At 43.2% G+C, this 19,993-nt stretch overlaps 1 protein-coding gene and 1 long non-coding RNA gene across 2 annotated transcripts; both read right to left on the reverse strand.

The window, feature by feature from the left end:
- Nucleotides 1-8,639: 8,639 nt before the first annotated feature.
- LOC117080595 lies at nucleotides 8,640-11,585 on the reverse strand. Its single transcript, XR_004435900.1, has 3 exons — nucleotides 11,449-11,585; nucleotides 11,014-11,089; nucleotides 8,640-8,761 (listed from the first exon to the last, which is right to left on the reverse strand). It is a non-coding gene; the product is annotated as an uncharacterized LOC117080595 (long non-coding RNA).
- A 2,358-nt stretch (nucleotides 11,586-13,943) lies between these two features.
- On the reverse strand, nucleotides 13,944-19,098 carry LOC117080054 (mammaglobin-B). Its single transcript, XM_033204546.1, has 3 exons — nucleotides 18,986-19,098; nucleotides 17,138-17,325; nucleotides 13,944-14,154 (listed from the first exon to the last, which is right to left on the reverse strand). The coding sequence occupies exons 1-3, from the start codon at nucleotides 19,038-19,040 to the stop codon at nucleotides 14,122-14,124; spliced, it is 276 nt and encodes a 91-aa protein (XP_033060437.1). The 5' UTR covers nucleotides 19,041-19,098; the 3' UTR covers nucleotides 13,944-14,121.
- Between the last annotated feature and the right edge of the window lie 895 nt (nucleotides 19,099-19,993).

Raw genomic sequence — 19,993 nt, forward strand, 5'->3', positions numbered from 1 at the left:
TATTTATTTATTTATTTTTATTATTATTTTTAAATTATACTTTAAATTCTAGGGTACACGTGCACAACGTGCAGGTTTGTTACATATGTATACATGTGCCATGTTGGTGTGCTGCATCCATTAACTCATCATTTACATTAGGTATGTCTCCTAATGCTATCCCTCCCCCTCCCCCCTCCCCACAATGGGCCCCGATGTGTGATGTTCCCCTTCCTGTGTCCAATTCCCACCTATGTGTGAGAACATACAGTGTTTGGTTTTCTGTTCTTGTGATAGTTTGCTGAGAATGATGGTTTCCAGCTGCACCCAAGTCCCTACAAAGGACACGAACTCATCCATTTTTATGGTTGCATAGTATTCCATGGTGTATATGTGCCACATTTTCTTAATCCAGTCTGTCACAGATGGACATTTGGGTTGATTCCAAGTCTTTGCTATTGTGAATAGTGCCACAATAAACACACGTGTGCATGTGTCTTTATAGCAGAATTTTTATAATCCTTTGGGTATATATCCAGTAATGGAATGGCTGGCTCAAATGGTATTTCTAGTTCTAGATCCTTGAGGAATCATCACACTGTTTTCCACAATGGTTGAACTAGTTTACAGTCCCACCAACAGTGTAAAAGTGTTCCTATTTCACCACATCCTCTCCAGCACCTGTTGTTTCCTGACTTTTTAATGATTGCCATTCTAACTGGTGTGAGATGGTATCTCACTCTGGTTTTGATTTGCATTTCTCTGACGGCGAGTGATGATGAGCATTTTTTCATGTGTCTGTTGGCTGTATAAATGTCTTCTTTTGAGAAGTGTCTGTTCATATCCTTTGCCCACTTTTTGATGGGGTTGTTTGTTTTTTTCTTGTAAATTTGTTTGAGTTCTTTGTAGGTTCTGGATATTAGCCCTTTGTCAGATGAGTAGATTGCAAAAATTTTCTCCCATTCTGTAGGTTGCCTGTTCACTCTGATGGTAGTTTCTTTTGCTGTGCAGAAGCTCTTTAGTTTAATTAGATCCCATTTGTCAATTCTGGCTTTTGTTGCCATTGCTTTTGGTGTTTTAGACATGAAGTCCTTGCCCATGCCTATGTCCTGAATAGTATTACCTAGGTTTTCTTCTAGGGTTTTTATGGTTTTAGGTCTAACATTTAAGTCTCTAATCCATCTTGAAATAATTTTTGTATAAGGAGTAAGGAAAGGATCTAGTTTCAGCTTTCTACTTATGGCTAGCCAATTTTCCCAGCACCATTTATTAAATAAGGAATCCTTTCCCCATTTCTTGTTTTTGTCAGGTTTGTCAAAGATCAGATGGTTGTAGATGTGTGGTATTATTTCTGAGGCCTCTGTTCTGTTCCATTGGTCTATATCTCTGTTTTGGTACCAGTACCATGCTGTTTTGGTTACTGTAGCCTTGTAGTATAGTTTGAAGTCAGGTAGTGTAATGCCTCCAGCTTTGTTCTTTTGGCTTAGGATTATCTTGCCAATGCGGGCTCTTTTTTGGTTCCATATGAACTTTAAAGCAGTCTTTTTCCAATTCTGTGAAGAAAGTCATTGGTAGCTTAGTGGGGATGGCATTGAATCTATGAATTACCTTGGGCAGTATGGCCATTTTCATGATATTGATTCTTCCTATCCATGAGCATGGTATATTCTTCCATTTGTTTGTGTCCTCTTTTATTTCACTGAGCAGTGGTTTGTAGTTCTCCTTGAAGAGGTCTTTTACATTCCTTGTAAGTTGGATTCCTAGGTATTTTATTCTCTTTGAAGCAATTGTGAATGGGAGTTCATTCATAATTTGGCTCTGTGTTTGCCTGTTATTGGTGTTTAAGAATGCTTGTGATTTTTGCACATGGATTTTGTATCCTCAGACTTTGCTAAAGTTGCTTATCTGCTTAAGGAGATTTTGGGCTGAGACGGGTCGGGTTTTCTAAATATACAATCATGTCATCTGCAAACAGGGACAATTTGACTTCTTCTTTTCCGAATTGAATACCCCTTATTTCTTTCTCTTGCCTGATTGCCCTAGCCAGAACTTCCGACACTATGTTGAATAGGAGTGGTGAGAGAGGGCATCCCTGTCTTGTGCCAGTTTTCAAAGGGAATGCTTCCAGTTTTTGCCCATTCAGTATGATATTGGCTGTGGGTTTGTCATAAATAGCTCTTATTATTTTGAGATATGTCCCATCAATACTGAATTTATTGAGAGTTTTTAGCATGAAGCGCTGTTGAATTTTGTCAAAGGCCTTTTCTGTGTCTATTGAGATAATCATGTGGTTTTTGTCTTTGGTTCTGTTTATATGCTGGAATACGTTTCTTAATTTGTGTATGTTGAACCAGCCTTGCATCCCAGGGACAAAACCCACTTGATCATGGTGGATAAGCTTTTTGATGTGCTGCTGGATTTAGTTTGCCAGTATTTTATTGAGGATTTTTGTATCGATGTTCATCAGGGATACTGGTCTAAAATTCTCTTTTTTTGTTGTGTCTCTGCTTTGGTATCAGGATGATGTTGGCCTCATAAAATGAGTTAGGGAGGATTCCTTCTTTTTCTATTGATTGGAATAGTTTCAGAGGAATGGTACCAGCTCCTTCTTGTACCTCTAGTAGAATTCGGCTGTGAATCCATCTGGTCCTGGACTTTTTTTTGGTTGGTAGGCTATTAATTATTGCCTCAATTTCAGAGCCTGTTATTGGTCTATTCAGGGATTCAACTTCTTCCTGGGTTAGTCTTGGGAGAGTGTACGTGTCCAGGAATTTATCCATTTCTTCTAGGTTTTCTAGTTTATTTGCGTAGAGGTGTTTACAGTATTCTCTGATGGTAGTTTGTATTTCTGTGGGGTTGGTGGTGATATCCCCTTTAACATTTTTTATTGCATCTATTTGATTCTTCTCTCTTTTCTGCTTTATTAGTCTTACTAGTGGTCTATTAATTTTGTTGATCTTTTCAAAAAAGCAGCTCCTGGAGTCATTGATTTTTTGAAGGGTTTTTGTGTCTCTATCTCCTTCAGTTCTGCTCTGATCTTAGTTATTTCTTGCCTTCTGCTAGCTTTTGAATGTGTTTGCTCTTGCTTCTCTAGCTCTTTTAATTGTGATGTTAGGGTGTCAATTTCAGATCTTTCCTGCTTTCGCTTGTGGGCATTTAGTGCTATAAATTTCCCTCTACACATTGCTTTAAATGTGTCCCAGAGATTCTGGTATGTTGTATCTTTGTTCTCATTGATTTCAAAGAACATCTTTATTACTGCCTTCATTTCATTATGTACCCAGTAGTCATTCAGGAGCAGGTTGTTCAGTTTCCATGTAGTTGAGTGGTTTTGATTGAGTTTCTTAGTCCTGAGTTCTAGTTTGATTGCACTGTGGTCTGAGAGACAGTTTGTTATAATTTCTGCTCTTTTACATTTGTTGAGGAGTGCTTTACTTCCAACTATGTGGTCAGTTTTGGAATAAGTGCGATGTGGTGTGAGAAGAAAGTATATTCTGTTGCTTTGGGGTGGAGAGCTCTGTAGATGTCTATTAGTTCCGCTTGGTGCAGAGTGGAGTTCAATTCCTGGGTATCCTTGTTAACTTTCTGTCTCGTTGATCTGTCTAATGATGACAGTGGGATGTTAAAGTCCCCCATTATTATTGTATGGGAGTCTAAGTCTCTTTGTAAGTCTCTAAGCACTTTCTTTATGAATCTGGGGTGCTCCTGTATTGGGTGCATATATATTTAGGATAGTTAGCTCTTCTTGTTGAATTGATCCCTTTACCATTATGTAATGGCCTTCTTTGTCTCTTTTGATCTTTGTTGGGTTAAAGTCTGTTTTATCAGAGACTGAGATTGCAACTACTGCCTTTTTTCGTTTTCCATTTGCTTGGTAGATCCTCCTCCATCCCTTTATTTTGAACCTATATGTGTCTCTGCTTGTGAGATGGGTCTCCTGAATACAGCAAACTGATGGGTCTTGACTCTTTATCCAATTTACCAGTCTGTATCTTTTAATTGGACCATTTAGTCCATTTACACTTAAGGTTAATATTGTTATGTATGAACTTGATCCTGTCATTATGATATTAACTGGTTATTTTGCTCGTTAGTTGATGCAGTTTATTCCTAGCATTGATGGTCTTTACATTTTGGCATGTTTTTGCAATGGCTGTTACTGGTTGTTCCTTTCTATGTCTAGTGCTTCCTTCAAGATCTCTTGTAGGGCAGGCCTGGTGGTGACAAAATCTCTAAGCATTTGCTTGTCTGTAAAGGATTTTATTTCTCCTTCTCTTATGAAACTTAGTTTGGCTGGATATGAAATTCTGGGTTGAAAATTCTTTTCTTTAAGAATGCTGAATATTGGCCCCCACTGTCTTCTGGCTCGTAGAGTTTCTGCTGAGAGATCCGCTGTTAGTCTGATGGGCTTCCCTTTGTGGGTAACCTGACCTTTCTCTCTGGCTGCCCTTAACATTTTTTCCTTCATTTCAACTTTGGTGAATCTGACAATTATGTGCCTTGGAGTTGCTCTTCTCGGGGAGTATCTTTGTGGCATTCTCTGTATTTCCTGAATTTGAATGTTAGCCTACCTTGCTAGGTTGGGGAAGTTCTCCTGGATAATATCCTGCAGAGTGTTTTCCAACTTGGTTCCATTTTCCCCATCACTTTCAGGCACACATTTTGTATACAGAATTATGTGTTAACTAAAATGTTTATTCTTTGTAATCTAAAACTTTAGTGGAACCCTAAAAAGCCAGAAACCCTGAACTATCAGATATGGGCATTTATAGATAAGAACAATTCCACAATTTTAGAAACATATTTTCCCTATCACAACCCTTTCCTAACTGGAAATGACCCAGATATTAAATGAGCATCAGAAATAACTTTAAGATTTTAATTTACACAAAAAGTTTACCTAAAAAATTTATCTCATTCACTGTACTTAACTTTTGCTTTTAACAAGAGATACAGGAGACATCAATCAACATATGTAAAATAAACATTGGTTTGGTCCAGAAAGTCAGGACAACTTGAGGCACAGTAGGGGATTGGGGGCTTTCAGATCACAGGTGTGAGACAAATGTTTGCATTCTTTGCAGTTTCTGATTAGCATTTCCAAAGGAAGTAATCAGATATGCATTTATCTCAGTGAGACTTTGAATAGAATAGGAGGCAGGCTCACCCCAAGTAGCTCCCAGCTTGAATTAACATTGACATTAAAAAATATCTAGCAAAAAGGAACATAAAATTTAGCTCTTTAACCTGATTGACTTTCTCAGATGTCCTCAGTAGATGATCAGGTTTTCTTCTGGACAAGTTTTTGATATAGAAGTTTACTGTTTAGTGTATATTAGTCAATTCGTAAGCTGCAATATCCAACTAACCTTTAAAAATCCTGAGTTCCTGTTTAGTTTGAGACAAGGGTAAGGACATGATGCCTTTAACTCATTCAGGCCCTATCCTTTGTTTACCTGTATTTATTAAGTGGCCTAAACATTTAACTTTGGACTCTACATACTGAAGCTTTCCCTTTGAAACCCATAACCCCCTGAACTCCAGATGGTTAAGAATATGTGTAGAGAAGCCAGCTATTTTCTCTATATTCTCACCAAATATGAAGAATATTATCCACGTACCGGAGTAGGCATATTTGCTTTGGGAGAACCACTTTTTTCAACACTTGTTCTAAAATTTGACCGAAAAGGTTTGAGGAGTCTGTAAACGCTTGAGATAAAACTGTCCACCGACACTGTTGTTTTTGTCCCGAATGGGGATCCTGTCACTCGAAAGTAAATATGTCTCGATGGTCTTCAGCCAGGGGTCATGTCCAGAAGGCATCTTTTAAATCTGTTATTGGAAACCACTGATGGTTATATGGAATTTTGTTGAGAATGGTGTGTGGGTTGGGGACAAGAGAATGGGTAGTTTGGACTATTTGATTGATGGCCCTAAGATCTTATACCAGTCGGTATGACCCACCTGATTTATTGGCAGTATTGGAGTATTATAAGGGAACATACAGGATTCAAGAAGCCCAACCTTGAGAAGACTTTCAGTTATGGACTTTAACCCTATTCTACCCTCTAGGGGAATGGGGCTTTTTTTTTTTTTTTTTTTTTTACTACTTTCGTGAGGGTCTTTAGTTTGATGTGGATTGGAGGGATTTGGAGTTTCTCTTGGTTTTCTTTCCTTGACCAGACATAGGGCTAATATATTTTTATCTGTAGTGGTGAGTAGGTTTAACGAAGTAAGGACTCTTTTAGGGCTAACTTGTAGATCTATATCTAATTTTAGCATTAAGTCTCTTTTTAATAGATTGTTTTCTGTTTCAGGGATTAACAAATATTGGATGTGAGTCAATCAATCTTGGTATTTAAGTTTTGTACTTTCTAAGATTTTTCTTTTAAATCCTTTTCTTTTTACCCCAGAGACTAAAAGTTCTTCCGAAGAGTAGGCAATGTTGGATGGAGGGAACCAAACAGAGGAGCGAGTCACCCCTGAATCGACTAAAAAGGTGATAAGCTTATGTTTGGGTCTCACCTCTAAATTTATCAAGGGCTCTTGGTGGGACTTGAGGTAAAAGAAACAGTCCCTGACACCCTTATTCTTCCTCAAAAGTCTTGAGTGGAAGCGTTGTTTTCTCTTTTGTTTAGCTTGGGACATTCTCTTTTGAAGTGGCCTGTCCTTTCATATTTGTAGCACCTATCCTGTCTTTTTTTTCTCTGTTTTGGGATTTTGTTACTTTGTCCCCCCATATTTTTAGAGGGTCTGGTAGAAGAGGGCCTGGGTCCTCTAGGCAGAGGCTTGGGTCCTTTAAATGGGAGTCTGAACATTTTATCGTTTTTGGCCCCCGGAAAGCTTTGTTTAGACTAGCATGTGGGTTTGGAGCCACCTGTTGGAAAGTGGATACCGTAAGTTTTGTCTTTTGTTTTTGTTTTTCTTTGTCTCTTCTCACATACACTTTTTGAGCTTTTCTGAGAAGTTCACTTAGAAGTTCATTCTCACAATTTTCTAATTTTTGTAGCTTTTTGAAATACCTGATCAACTTTTAGTGACAACGTGGAGTTTAACATTCCCTGTCCAAGGGGATCTTTTAAAATTAGGCCTGTATATTGTCTCATTTGATCCTTTAGTCTGTCTAGACATTTCATAGGCCCTTCATCTTTTTCTGGTTGTATATCAAGTGTTTCAGAGAGGTTTTGGGTTCAGGATGCTGATTCTCTAATTTTCTTTACTATCATTTTTCTTAGGTCTTGTATAATTTCCCTGTGAGCTGTATTATTATTGTCTTACTGGGGGTCTTTGGTGGAAAATTTTGATCTGTGTTAGGAATATTTTGACCAAGAGGGTATTTACATTTTTAAATTGCCATAGCAGCACTACGGATCATGTTCTTTCCCTTCCCTGAAAAGAGGATATCTAGGATGGACATTAACTCAACCCAAGTGTATAACTGAGGTCTCAAAAACTGATCAACCTGATCTGTCCCTCCATAAGGGTCATCTAACAATGGCTTAACTTTCTTCTTCAAACTTCGGCCCTCTGAACTGGTTAAGGGAGTATTTACAAAGCCAATAGTTCCTTCTCCTTGTGGCACCTCTTTTAAGGGGAAGAGAGTTGGGGCTGACTCCTTAGGTGTGGAGGGAAATGGGAAATTTTGAATATCCTTTTTATATTGTTTTATCTAATGCTGGAGTCTTTTTAGGGAAGGATATATGGGCTGAGAAGAAATAGGCTCATGGGATGATGATTCCCAGGAATCTGGATTATAAGGAGGAGGAATAAAGTAAGCGAGGGAGGGATCTGGGGCAGGATCTGGGACAGAGGGCCTATCTGAGGGGAAGGGTTAGGAACACTGAGCAGAGGAAGATGGCCTAGGGGATCCCATGTGCTCGAGCCTTTAGGCATGAGAACTGGTTTTTCTGACTCTTTATTTTGGGATTTTTGATTGAGTTTTTTCCGAATTGTCTTTAAGGGAAAAAGGAGAATAGGTCTCTGTCTCTAAAAAAGAGTATAGTCCAGCTCTTCTTGAGAAACTGGATTTTTATCATTTACATATTGAATTACCAGTTGACACATCACATCTTTATTTGACCCAAACTTTGGCCAGAAGATTGAGGGTTTGAGGATGAGTCTCTGAGTCCAAATAAAACAGCAATAGTTTATCATTTGTTGCTTTTTTTATGTTTAGTCCTCTCATTATCTTGCCAATATTTTAACATGAGGCCTGGGGAACTATCAGGGGGAATATCTTTATTACTATCTTTATCCTTTTTATTCCCTGTCTCTTTTGGGGTATTTTCCATGTTAGGTCCTGGTTAGGCTCAATCCCTCATATTAGAGATTTCTTGTCTATTCTTTAGCCCCATCTATTGGAGGCTCCTTGTGCACATTTTCACTTCGTCCACTCTGGTCACTTCCCTGAGAGGAATTTAGGTCTCTCTCAGCATTGGCATGTCAGTATAAACCCCACAGCAGGATCCGCCCTAAGCCATATGAGGTGACCACGGAACCGCAGATAGGACACACTCACTCCACACAGCAGTAGTGCTTAGCACCATTCACACAAGCAGCACCACGAGCAGTAGTGCTTGTGATCGTTTACACACACTTTTAACCTTCAGAATATCCTGACCACCAAGGAAATACTTTGTTGCCCTTGAGACATTTTTTACCTTGGTCTGTGTACAGAGTTACTTGGTCACCGTGGTGCTGTAAGCCTTTCTTCACCTGCGTTGTTGAGACTCTGGGTTTATTCATCATGCCAGGTGGGTCCTGATCCATTGTCCCGAGACCACTGCAACAGATCAATGGGACACGTCTCCTCACAAGAGGTGACCAGAGACTCCTTCCCTGGAGGAGAATGGGAATCCCGGAAGAGTCCCCCAAAATTGTTGGAAGTAAATGCTTGGTGCCGCAAAGTGAAACTAGTACTCAGGCAAAAGTTTTCTCAGCAAGGCAATTTACTTCTGTAGAAGGGTGCTGTCTGCATCAATTATGATTGTAAGAGCACACTGAACAAAGGAGAGATTTTTATTTTTAATGCATGGTCTTTACATCTGTGTCACCCTCCCATGGGCTGGGGTCAGACCATACAATCTAAGTTGAGCCAATTGGCTACTTGTGAATATTTTTCTCAAATAAGGAAGTGGGAAGTGGAAGGTGAGTTATAGTGCTGGGACGTGTGGCTTCGATGGGAGGAATGGGTGTAGTGAGTAACCAAGCAAAGAGATGTGAATTATCGATTAGTGCTGATGGGAAGGTTGTTTACAGTAACTAGGGGCAAGAAGACATGGAGAACAAGAAAATTAGGTTCAAGAGCAAAGAACAAGGAAGTTAATAGGCTAAACCTTGGAAGAGGAATTTTATGGTATCTTACAGTGCCAGAGGAGGGCGTCACACATTAACCAGGTCCCCTGCTTAGAATAGCAGCACAAAAGCCTGGATATAGGCAACACCATCTCACTTTCCCATTAGACAGTAAACCAGATTCCAAACAATTTTGCGGCCAAGCCGCATTGCAACTGTGAGAGAAAATTCTAAGGAGGGCTTATTACTAGACCTCAGAACCTCTGCCAAGAGCCTCCTCTTTGGAGAGTTTGAGGTCCAGAGGATCCCTTAGAGCATCCTCCAGTGGGGTCCAATCTTAGAGTTCCAGACGTCTCTGGCCTTAGGTGGGCACTGGTGCCACTTTGCATGTCTTCCCTCCAGAGCCTACTATGAGCTTTCCCGTACCCGGGTGTAATCTCCAACTTTTAGCATCCTTATAGTTTGATAAGGCCATGCTTTCCCACGCTTCCTTTTCCATGAACTTTAATGATAGGACCTGGAAGCTGGGTGGGTTTCCTTTGCCCTTAGCCAGTTCAACAGGGGAAGCGAAGAATTTAGCATAAGAAAATAAGGTTTAAGTCACCTGAAACGTGCAAGTTTGCTTTGAACTGCGCCACACATAGGGGCACATAGGGATCAGGGACCACACATGGAAAAGATTTTTTAAAAAAGTCATGGCTGGGCACGGTGGCTCACACCTGTAATCCCAGCACTTTGGGAGGCTGAGGCAGGTGGATCACGAGGTCAGGAGATCGAGACCATCCTGGCCAACATGGTGAAACGCTGAATCTACTAAAAATACAGAAATTAGCCAGGCATGGTGGCGTATATCTGTAGTCCCAGCTACTCAGGAAGCTGAGGCAGGAGAATCACTTGAACTCAGGAGGTGGAGGCTGCAGTGAGCCAAGATCACGCCACTGCACTCCAGCCTGGGTAACAGAGCAAGACTCTGTCTCAAAAAAGCAAAAAAAAAAAAAAAGTCCTTCAGGGCAGGGTAATTATTCCCATTCATTCCTAGGCCTTCAGGCAATACCAGGGACTGACCCCAGCCAACAGCCGTCAGTTTTCAAGGAGCTACCAGGAAACAGCTGCTGAAAGACTGAAAAAGAAAGAGAGAGAGAAAAAAAAAGAAAAACATGAAAAAACCATGGTCCCTTAAGCAAACTGGTATTGGTGGTCAGACTTCTCCACATGGAAACCCCTTAGTTTCGCTGGCCATGGCCAGAAACCAGCAGTTGCTTTCATGTTTAAGTGCCACCCACCAAGGATCCCTGGTTGGACAGGAAAAGAGAAAGAAAGAGAGTCCCCTGTGTGGAGCAGAAAGGAAAAGGAGAAAGGAAAAGAATAAATCCCAAATTTGGCCGGGCGCAGTGGCTCAAGCCTGTCATCCCAGCACTTTGGGAGGCCGAGACGGGCGGATCACGAGGTCAGGAGATCGAGACCATCCTGGCTAACACAGTGAAACCCCGTCTCTACTAAAAAATACAAAAAAACTAGCCGGGCGAGGTGGCGGGCGAGGTGGCGGGCGCCTGTAGTCCCAGCTACTCGGGAGGCTGAGGCAGGAGAATGGCATAACCCGGGAGGCGGAGCTTGCAGTGAGCTGAGATCCGGCCACTGCACTGCAGCCCGGGCGACAGAGCAAGACTCTGTCTCAAAAAAAAAAAAAAAAAAAAAAGATAATAATAATAATAATAAATAAATCTCAAACTCTGGGCTTACCTCTTCCTCCTGGCTGGCTTGCCAAAATACATTCATGGTGGAGGGTGTCCAGGTTCTTGGCATCTTGAACAAGGAACTGGACAAAACACACAAATCAAGGAAGGAATGAAGGGATTTATTGAAAATGAAAGTACGTTCCACAGTGTGGGAGCGGGCCCGAGCTTAGGAGCTCAAAGGCCCTATTACAGAATTTTTCGGAGTTTAAATACCTGCTAGAGGATTCCATTGATTACTTGGAATACCTCTATTTAATACCCCATGCCCTGTGTAAATGGAGAAGATGAAGTAGAGTGACAAAGTCATTGACTTGGCCTCCACGTTGTGGACAGGATATTTCCTGTCATAGCTGAAGTGTGAATTGGCCTTATGTTCCCTGCCTCCAGAACCTATTTTCCTGCCTCAGCATGAGCTGCCAAGAGCTCAATTATTTTAAACCTGTGAAGCTTGGTGGTGTGACCCCAGCTGCTTGCAGTCCAGGGCCTCCTTCACATTCTCATGCAGTGGTCTGTAGACATCTCATCCAGCCCCTGAAGCTGCCATTGGTCCATGGCCTGGTCACCAGGTCGGTGTCCCTGCTTCCTATGGAGCTCCCCACACAGTCAGTGCTGGGGCAGGAGCCACTGAGGACCAGTGTCCCTCCAGCTAGGAACCGCTCCAGTCCTCAGCCTCCAGGCCTTATCAATCAGTCTTGTCACTGGCCCAGATTGTTCTTTCCTGCCTGAGGCAGAAAATTTCCATTCCATTGAGGAATTCCTCAGGGAAAATGTGTTCCCGTCAAGTAATGTCCGGAAATAATTTCCTCCATCAGCCACGATTTTGAGTAATGTTCTGAATGTTTAGTTTTTCCCTGTTTGGGACTTGACCATGATGGGCTTTCCCAGTCATTGTCAGAAGTCACCAGGGCTGGTCACTGTAAGGAAATTGGGGTCTCATCTACTTCCCAGGATTACCTTGAAGTCCTGTGTCATCCACTGAGCCAGGACACTGGAGGGCACAGTGCTGAGTTTCCCAGAGATCTTCAGGAAATGCTGGGTGTGGGGACCGTATGCCCCAAGGCCCCAAGTCAGAGTTTCTCACCGTCTTCGTGCTTGCTTAAGACCTCATCTCAGGAATGTTCATTTCATCAGAAATTTCAGAAGCTCTTCAGTCTGTCTCCTCCCCTGCGTAGAGTCCCCTTTCAACTGCATGGGTCTGACAGGCTTGGGCACAGGCTCCTAGGGGAACAAACCTGTTTTTGGTTGTGGGATGCTTGCCATGTGGCATGGGCACCCTGGAGTGGCCCCTAACCTTGGCGCCTGTTCCCTTTCTAGAATGTGTTTGGCCTCCTCACCAAATGGTCCAGGGTCTTCACTGAACAGATTTGCATTTTCTGAGTACCCACATACTCATTTTCCAGTTTTTAGCTCTGAATCTCTTTTCCCTTCTCCTCCCTTTCAGGATCTTAAGGCAAAGACCGTGGACTGTGATTTGGGAAGGGTGCTGTGGGCAGGGGCTAATCATGACTTTTGTAGGTCACAGGTATTTTATTGCCTTCATAGGCCACTTCTCTATAAGAATATATTAAACATACTTTACAACTGTATTGGTAAGATGAAGTATAGAATCCAGGCTAGATTCATTGATACATGTTCATTACTATTCAATCTCTTCAGGAAATTATTCTTTAAATTATAACATTTTCACACACCCCTATATATATATTGTGGGCCTTGATCCCTGTCCTTGCCTTGCCTGATGGAAGTCGGCCCTGGTGAAGCTGAGTTGTCCAGACACATAGACAGGGTCTTTCTGCGTGAGGGGATAGCCCCAGAAAGAAGAGGAACAGGCAATAACCTACCCCTGGTGACAGGAGTGCTGGGGACAGGACAGGACGAATGGAGCTGAAACCCAGTTTCATTTAAACATCCCCTGCTGTGCTGGGTACCTGCATGGCACACTCACTCCCCTCAACCCTCATGGCCTTTGCAGCTCACTGTGGGGCAGGGCAAGATGAACCCACTGGCAGAGACTGGACAGGGGAACGTTGCATAATTTAAGGTGTTGCTATGCTAGAAAACTCAGTCATCAGAGTAAGTAATATTTTCTTTTTTTTTTTTTTTTTTTTTGAGGCGGAGTCTCGCTCTGCCGCCCGGACTGGAGTGCAGTGGCCGGATCTCAGCTCACTGCAAGCTCCGCCTCCCGGGTTCCCGCCATTCTCCTGCCTCAGCCTCCCGAGTAGCTGGGACTACAGGTGCCCGCCACCTCGCCCGGCTAGTTTTTGTATTTTTAGTAGAGACGGGGTTTCACCGTGTTAGCCAGGATGGTCTCGATCTCCTGACCTCGTGATCCGCCCGTCTCGGCCTCCCAAAGTGCTGGGATTACAGGCTTGAGCCACCGCGCCCGGCCAGAGTAAGTAATATTTTCATGCAATACTTTAAAAGTTCAAAATTAATGCCAACATCCATGAATGACAAATAAAAATCAAAATTTAAAATTCAGACAGGATCCCCCTTGCTTTGCACTCCTCACCTCCCTGACTGGCTCTGGTCTGGGCCCTGCACACCTCGGGGAGGCCCAGAGACAACCCAGAGGAGCCTGGCATAACCAGCAGGGCTCAGCATGGATGGGACTGGGGTAAAATCAGGGCTTTGAGCACGACCCCAAGAGTATGAGGTTTCCAGAGAAAGTGGCTTAGGGAGGTATTGGGATGTGGAGAGTGAGACACTCTTCAGAGAACAATTAGGCAACAAGAGCTAATGCTTTTTTCTTCAGAGAGAGAGAAGTCCAGCTCTTGGGCTGGAGATGATGAGAACTCAAGCGTTTTCCAGAAACCTCAGACCCTCACCCAACTCCTTCCAGGCTTATCTCTGTCTGTAACCTACAGCCTGCCTGTGCAGCCTGGAAAGCGTCTTTTTTTTTTTTTTAATAGAAGAACAAGAAATAATTTTAGTGATTTGCAGTTAGTTTATTGAAATGGAAATGAAGTTGAGGTTTCAACAATTGTCCAGCAGTTTCCACATATAAAAAGACAACACAAGAAAGAAAAGTGGTTTCTAGCAATCAACAGATGAGTTCTGGCCATAGTCTGTAGTCCTCTGAGCCAAACGCCTCGTGTAAAGTTAATTACTCTTAATTACACCAAATACTGTCGTACATCGTATGCTGGAAAACAAAAACAGATCACTTAGGTTTGCAAATTTCACTTACTAAGTCAGATATTATAACTTGCCTTCTTGTTTTTTTGCATTTGTCCACAAACAGCTAACTCCCAGGAAAATTTGCAGTGGAAGAAAAGCCAGCATCCCCTCGTCATTTATTCTGTCATCCAGGAGACACTTCATAACACCAAACAGGACCCAGGTTGTAGGACCTCTTCCCTACCAGGGATCCATGTACTACTTTTTTTCTCCAAAAATTCTATTCCTTGAAATAACTTATCCAATAAATATGCTGCATATACTATTTGTTGAAGACCTGATCACTTGGACTGTTTCTGATACCACTTTTACAACACATAATTGTTTAAAAAAATTCTCAGCTCAAATACAAGAATGTGATGGTTTTGAGTTACTGCACAGGCATAAAAGGTGGAAATGTTGTAACAGGCTGAGACCCTTCACCATTACCTTTGAGGTCTATGAAATATTGGAGCTGGGCTGGGTGCAATGGCTCATGCCTGTAATCCCAGCACTTCGGGAAGCTAAGGTGGGCAGATTGCTTGACCCCAGGAGTTTAAACTAGCCTGAGCAATATGACAAAATTCCATCTCTACCAAAAAAAAAAATATATATATATATATATATTTTTTTATGCTGGGTGTGCTAGTGTGCACCTGTAGTTGCAGCTATTCAAGAGGCTGATGTGGGAGGATCACCTGAGCCCAGGAGATGGAGGCTGCAGTGAGCTGTGATTGTACCACTGCCCTCCAGCCTGGGCAAAAGAGCAAGACTCTGTCTCAAAAAACAAAACAAAACAAAACAAAAATGGAAACAAGAAACATTGGAGTTTTACAATATAAATGATTAATCTGAGGGTTTGTTTTGGTTTGTTTGGGTTTTTGGTTTGTTTGTTTGTTTTTGAGATGGAGTCTCTCTTTGTTGCCCAAGCTGGAGTACAGTGGCACTATCTTTGCCCACTGCAACCTCTGCCTCCCGGGTTCAAGCAATTCTCCTGCCTCAGCCACCCAAGTAGCTGGAATTACAGGTGTGCGCAACCATGCCTGGCTAATTTTTGTATTTTTAGTACAGACAGGGTTTCAGCATGTTAGCCAGGCTGGTCTTGAACTCCTGACCTCAAGTGATCCTCCCACCTTGGCCTCCCAAAGTGCTGGGATTACAGGTATGAGGGACAGCACCTGGCTAATCTGAGTTTTTAAAGAAAAGAATGATTCAACCATCGCAAATTGCAGTTAATATTTACTTTTATCCTTGAGCATTTGATATATCTCTAAATTTTCTATTATGGAATGTTTTAAAAAAGGCAAATCCCTTTTGCCTTTTCCATTTATCACTACCTAAAGATTCTCAATGTGAATGTTTTAAATAAAATTTTGGGGTATTAAATAAATTCTTTAAAAAAAAAAAAAGTAATCCCAGCACTTTGGGAGGCTGAAGCGGGCAGATCACCTGAGGTCAGGAGTTTGAGACCAGCCTGGTCAACATGGTGAAACCCCATCTCTACTTAAAATACAAAAATTAGCTGGGTGTGGTGGCATGTGCCACTAATCCCAGCTACTCCGAAGGCTGAGGCAGGAGATTCACTTGAACCCAGGAGGCGGAGGCTACAGTGAGCCGACATCGTGCCATTGCACTCCAGCCTGAGCAACAAAAGCTAAACTCCGTCTCAAAAAACAAACAAAAACAAAAACAAAAAAACTCGTAGCCAATACATCTTTATTAATAGACAGAAATACTCATTGTTATAACCACTGACTTTGTTGTAAACAATTCTAGCACTCGTGCTGTTTCACACTCGTGATCTGCACTTCCCACTTCGTGAGGCACTTAATTAAGTGGTGCATGATTTCCAGTCATGTATGCTAACAAATCTTGGTTGCTTGGACTTGCATTTTAAATTATTTATTTTAGGCCAGGAGGGATGGCTCACACCTGTAATCCCAGCACTTTGGGAGGCCGAGGCGGGCAGATCACCTGAGGCCAGGAGTTCAAGACCAGCCTGGCCAACATGGTGAAACCCCATCTCTACTAAAAATACAAAAATTAGCTGGGCATGGTGGTGGTACGTGCCTGTAGTTCCAGCTACTTGAGAGTCTGAGGCACAAGAATTGCTTGATCCCAGGAGGCAGAGTTTGCAGTGAACGAAGATCATGCCACTACACTCCAGCCTGGCAACGGAGTGAAACTCCATCCCCCCCAAAAATTTTTATTTATTTTAGAAAATGCAGAATTTGCACAAATTGCATTTTCTGAGCTAGATAAAAAATAATAAGAATGTTTTTAATATTTGTTTTGTGAAAATAGGAAATGTCTTAGTAGGTTGCTCCTACAAGTGTGTGACTCCTTGAGAACCAAATTTTTTCTCTTAATAAAAATGTGCATGTGTCTGGCTGGGCGCAGTGGCTCACACCTGTAATTCCAGAATTTTGGGAGGCCAAGGGAGGCAGATCACTTGAAGTCAGGAGTTTGAGACCAGCCTTGCCAAATGGCAAAACTCCGTCTCTAGTAAAAATACAAAAATTAGCCAGGCATGGTGGCGCACACCTGTAATTCCAAATACTTGGGAGGCGGAGGCAGGCAATTCACTCGAACCCAGGAGGTGGAGGTTGCAGTGAGCTGAGATTCGTGCCACTGCACTCCAGACTGGGTGACAGAGCGAAACTCTGTCTCAAAAAAAAAAAAAAAAAATGCAGATGCCTGTCGCTCTGTGGCTGTGTGTCTATACTTGTGTGCTTATGTGTGTCTGTGTCTGTGTGAGAATGGACTGGTGAGGTCAGAGGTAGATGGGTGATCTCTAAGTCTTGCTTTTCTCCCTTTTGCCTTTTCCATTTATCACTACCTAAAGATTCTCAGTGTGAAGTGGCAAAGCAGCCTGGAGACAAAGTTTAATGAATTGATATATAAAGTTTAGAGCCCGCTGGTTCTGATCAGTGATTTTCAAAGGGTGCATAAGAAGAAGCCAAAATTACCATCATCAGTCCGAAGTTTTTCAGAGTTCTATGTGACTGGCTGAGGAAGCACTGCTTGAATTTCCCCATAGCCTCTGCAGCGGCCTCGCTGTCTGTGAATTCTTGAAGAAGCTCTTTGTACTCAGGTATAGATATGTCAGAATTGATGGTCTTTTCAACCACATCCTCCAGGAGTTTGCAGCCAGAATCTGAAAAAAAAAAAAAAAAAAAAAAAAGGACACAAGAACATGGGCCATTACCAGAGGTGTGAGCTCATTTTAGGGATGAATTGGGAAAGCCGGCTGTCTTCGTACCTCCAGGGACAGACCGAGGTTCAGAAAGATTTTGGTGCAGGATGTAGAGTTCTCAATTCTGAGAGCATAAACTCAGGTTCTGCAAATTCTCTCCAACCTCCCAAACCCAGAGAAGCCCAACCCCGTGTATCCTTGGTGAAGAGGACCCTCGATAAATGAGGTGCTCTGACTGGGGGCACATAGCAAACACCACTTGGGCTTTCTTGGTTCAAAGTCATGCAATGCTTCCCTGTTATCATGCCCAGCATCAGGGAGGGTTTCCAAGGATTTCAGATTAATGGGTCTAGGACATTGTCCATTAGTTCTGTTGACTCTACTGCAATAAAAGGGAATGTGTGACCAGGCATGGTGGCTCACGCCTGTAATCCCAGCACTTAGGGAGGCCAAGGCAGGCAAATTGCTTGAGCTCAGGAGTTCAAGACCAGCCTGGACAACATAGGGAGACCTCATCTCTACAAAAAAATTAAAAATTAGCCAGGCATAGTGGTGCCCACCTGTAGTCCCAGCTACTTGGGAGGCTGAGACAGGAGCATTACTTGCGCCTGGGAAGAAGAGGTTGCAGTGAGCTGAGACCGTGCCATTGCACACCAGTCCCAGTCCCAGCCTGGGTGACACAGCAAGACCCTGTCTCAAACAGGGTCTCAAACACACACACACACACACACACATATACACACACACACACATGAATGGGAAATAGAACTTGTTCATGAAGGGATCTGAGGTCACCCCCCACTGTAAGGGAGAGGAAAGAGCTCAGGACTTGGCTTCATGTGAGCTGGTTGTGCTCCGGACTTTGTGATTTTCTAGTTTGTTGACTGTGAGCTTGTCACCCTTCTACGTGTCTGCACCTACCTTGGACATCAATATGGTAGGGTTTGGAATCCACCTTTGTGAATTGCACAAGGCAGGCTACCTATGGAACTACTAGTGCTGATTCCAGCAGCCGGGGTTTTTCCTCCCACTGGGTCTTCAGCGCTGGAAGGAGACTCCAGGGGGTGTGAGTTCTCCTCACCGGTCTGCTTTGAGCCTGAAGCAACTGGGAGGGAAAGGGCATCCCAGAAGGACCCAGATCAACTCTGAGAACACAGAGTGAGCCACACTGGGTGAGAGACACTGGGTCACACTCTGCAGCCTGGGCCTTCTGTCCTGGGAGGTTTCCTATTTCGTTCCACATTCAAGGAGACCCATGATGATTTCGTGGTTTCTAAGTGCAGATGCCATCTCTCTCTTGCCCCACTGAAATCGTTAATTTCAATATTCAATCCTGAGACTCATCCTGGTTTCTATGGTCGCCGTGACCATGGTGAGACCCCAAGTGCCATGATATACCACGTGCAGCTCCAATGCAGGGGACAGCCCACGAGGGCACTGCCCGCTTGATTGTCAGGAACTCACGGCGATCCTAAGGCCTGTCACACTCAGGCCCTTCACACTGGGGTTCATTTTAAGCCATCCCAACTCCTGGCTGGGGATGAAGGGCTGTGAGTTCTTCTACAGGGGCCCAGAATGGCAACTCCTAGCCCAGAAGCAGCCGTCTCTGCCCAGAACTCACCTGCATAGCAGTGCAGAGGGAGAGTCGCCAGCATGAGGACCATTAGCAGCTTCATGGCGAGGCGGCTGCTGTCTGTGTTCAGTCGTGCGTGGCAGGGATCAAGGAAGCTGCTGTGGAGGTGAGCATCCAGCCCTGCTCTATTTATTCCCCAGGGAGACACCTTAGTCCCTCCCAGGAATGAAGCAAAGTGTCAGCCTGGCGTAGGACCAGGGCACAATAGTGTGCCCCAAGGGGAGCCCAGCCAGCCTGTGCTCTGTTTGTAGAAACCAAGAAGGCAGTAATATTTGGATCCCTGACAATTTGGGGACTACAATAATGACACATGGCTTTTAGTAAAACGGATGCAACAGTGTTTTCCACAATATAAAGCAAAACCCAATGGTGTGATCTTGTGCTCTCAACACTGTTGTTATTATTGTAGTTTTCTTCTAGTCCTCTTTCTCTTCTTCCTCCTCCTCCTTCTGTTCTTTTCCTCCTACTCCTCTTTGTCTTTTCCTCTTCTTCTCCTTATTCTTCAAGGTACAAACAGTTTCATAACTTGTATATCTGCCGGTCCTGGAATCATCAAATATTTGTGTTACCTGCATCTTCCTCTGGGAGGCAGACCTTCCTAATCCATAGACATTTCTTTTTCTGAAAAGTGGGGTTTTTTTTGTTTTGTTTTTTGGGGTATTGTTGTTGTTTTGAGACAGAGTCTCACTCTGTTGCCCAGGCTGGAGTGCAGTGACGCGATCTCAGCTCACTGCGGCTTCCGCCTCCTGGGTTCCAGCAATTCTCCTGCCTCAGCCTCCTGGGTAGCTGGGATTACAGGCCCCCGCCAGGACACCTGGCTAATCTTTGTATTTTTAGTAGAGACGGGATTTCACCATTTCAGCCAGGCTGGTCTTGAATTCCTGACCTCAGGTGATCTGCCCCCCTCAGCCTCCCAAAGTGCTGGGATTACAGGCGTGAGCCACCGTGCCCAGCCCAGAAAAGTGCTTTAAGTTTTGGGAAAAACATTAATATATA

This window comes from Trachypithecus francoisi, unplaced genomic scaffold, assembly GCF_009764315.1.
Source record: "Trachypithecus francoisi isolate TF-2019V2 unplaced genomic scaffold, Tfra_2.0 Lachesis_group8, whole genome shotgun sequence".
NCBI lineage: Eukaryota > Metazoa > Chordata > Mammalia > Primates > Cercopithecidae > Trachypithecus > Trachypithecus francoisi.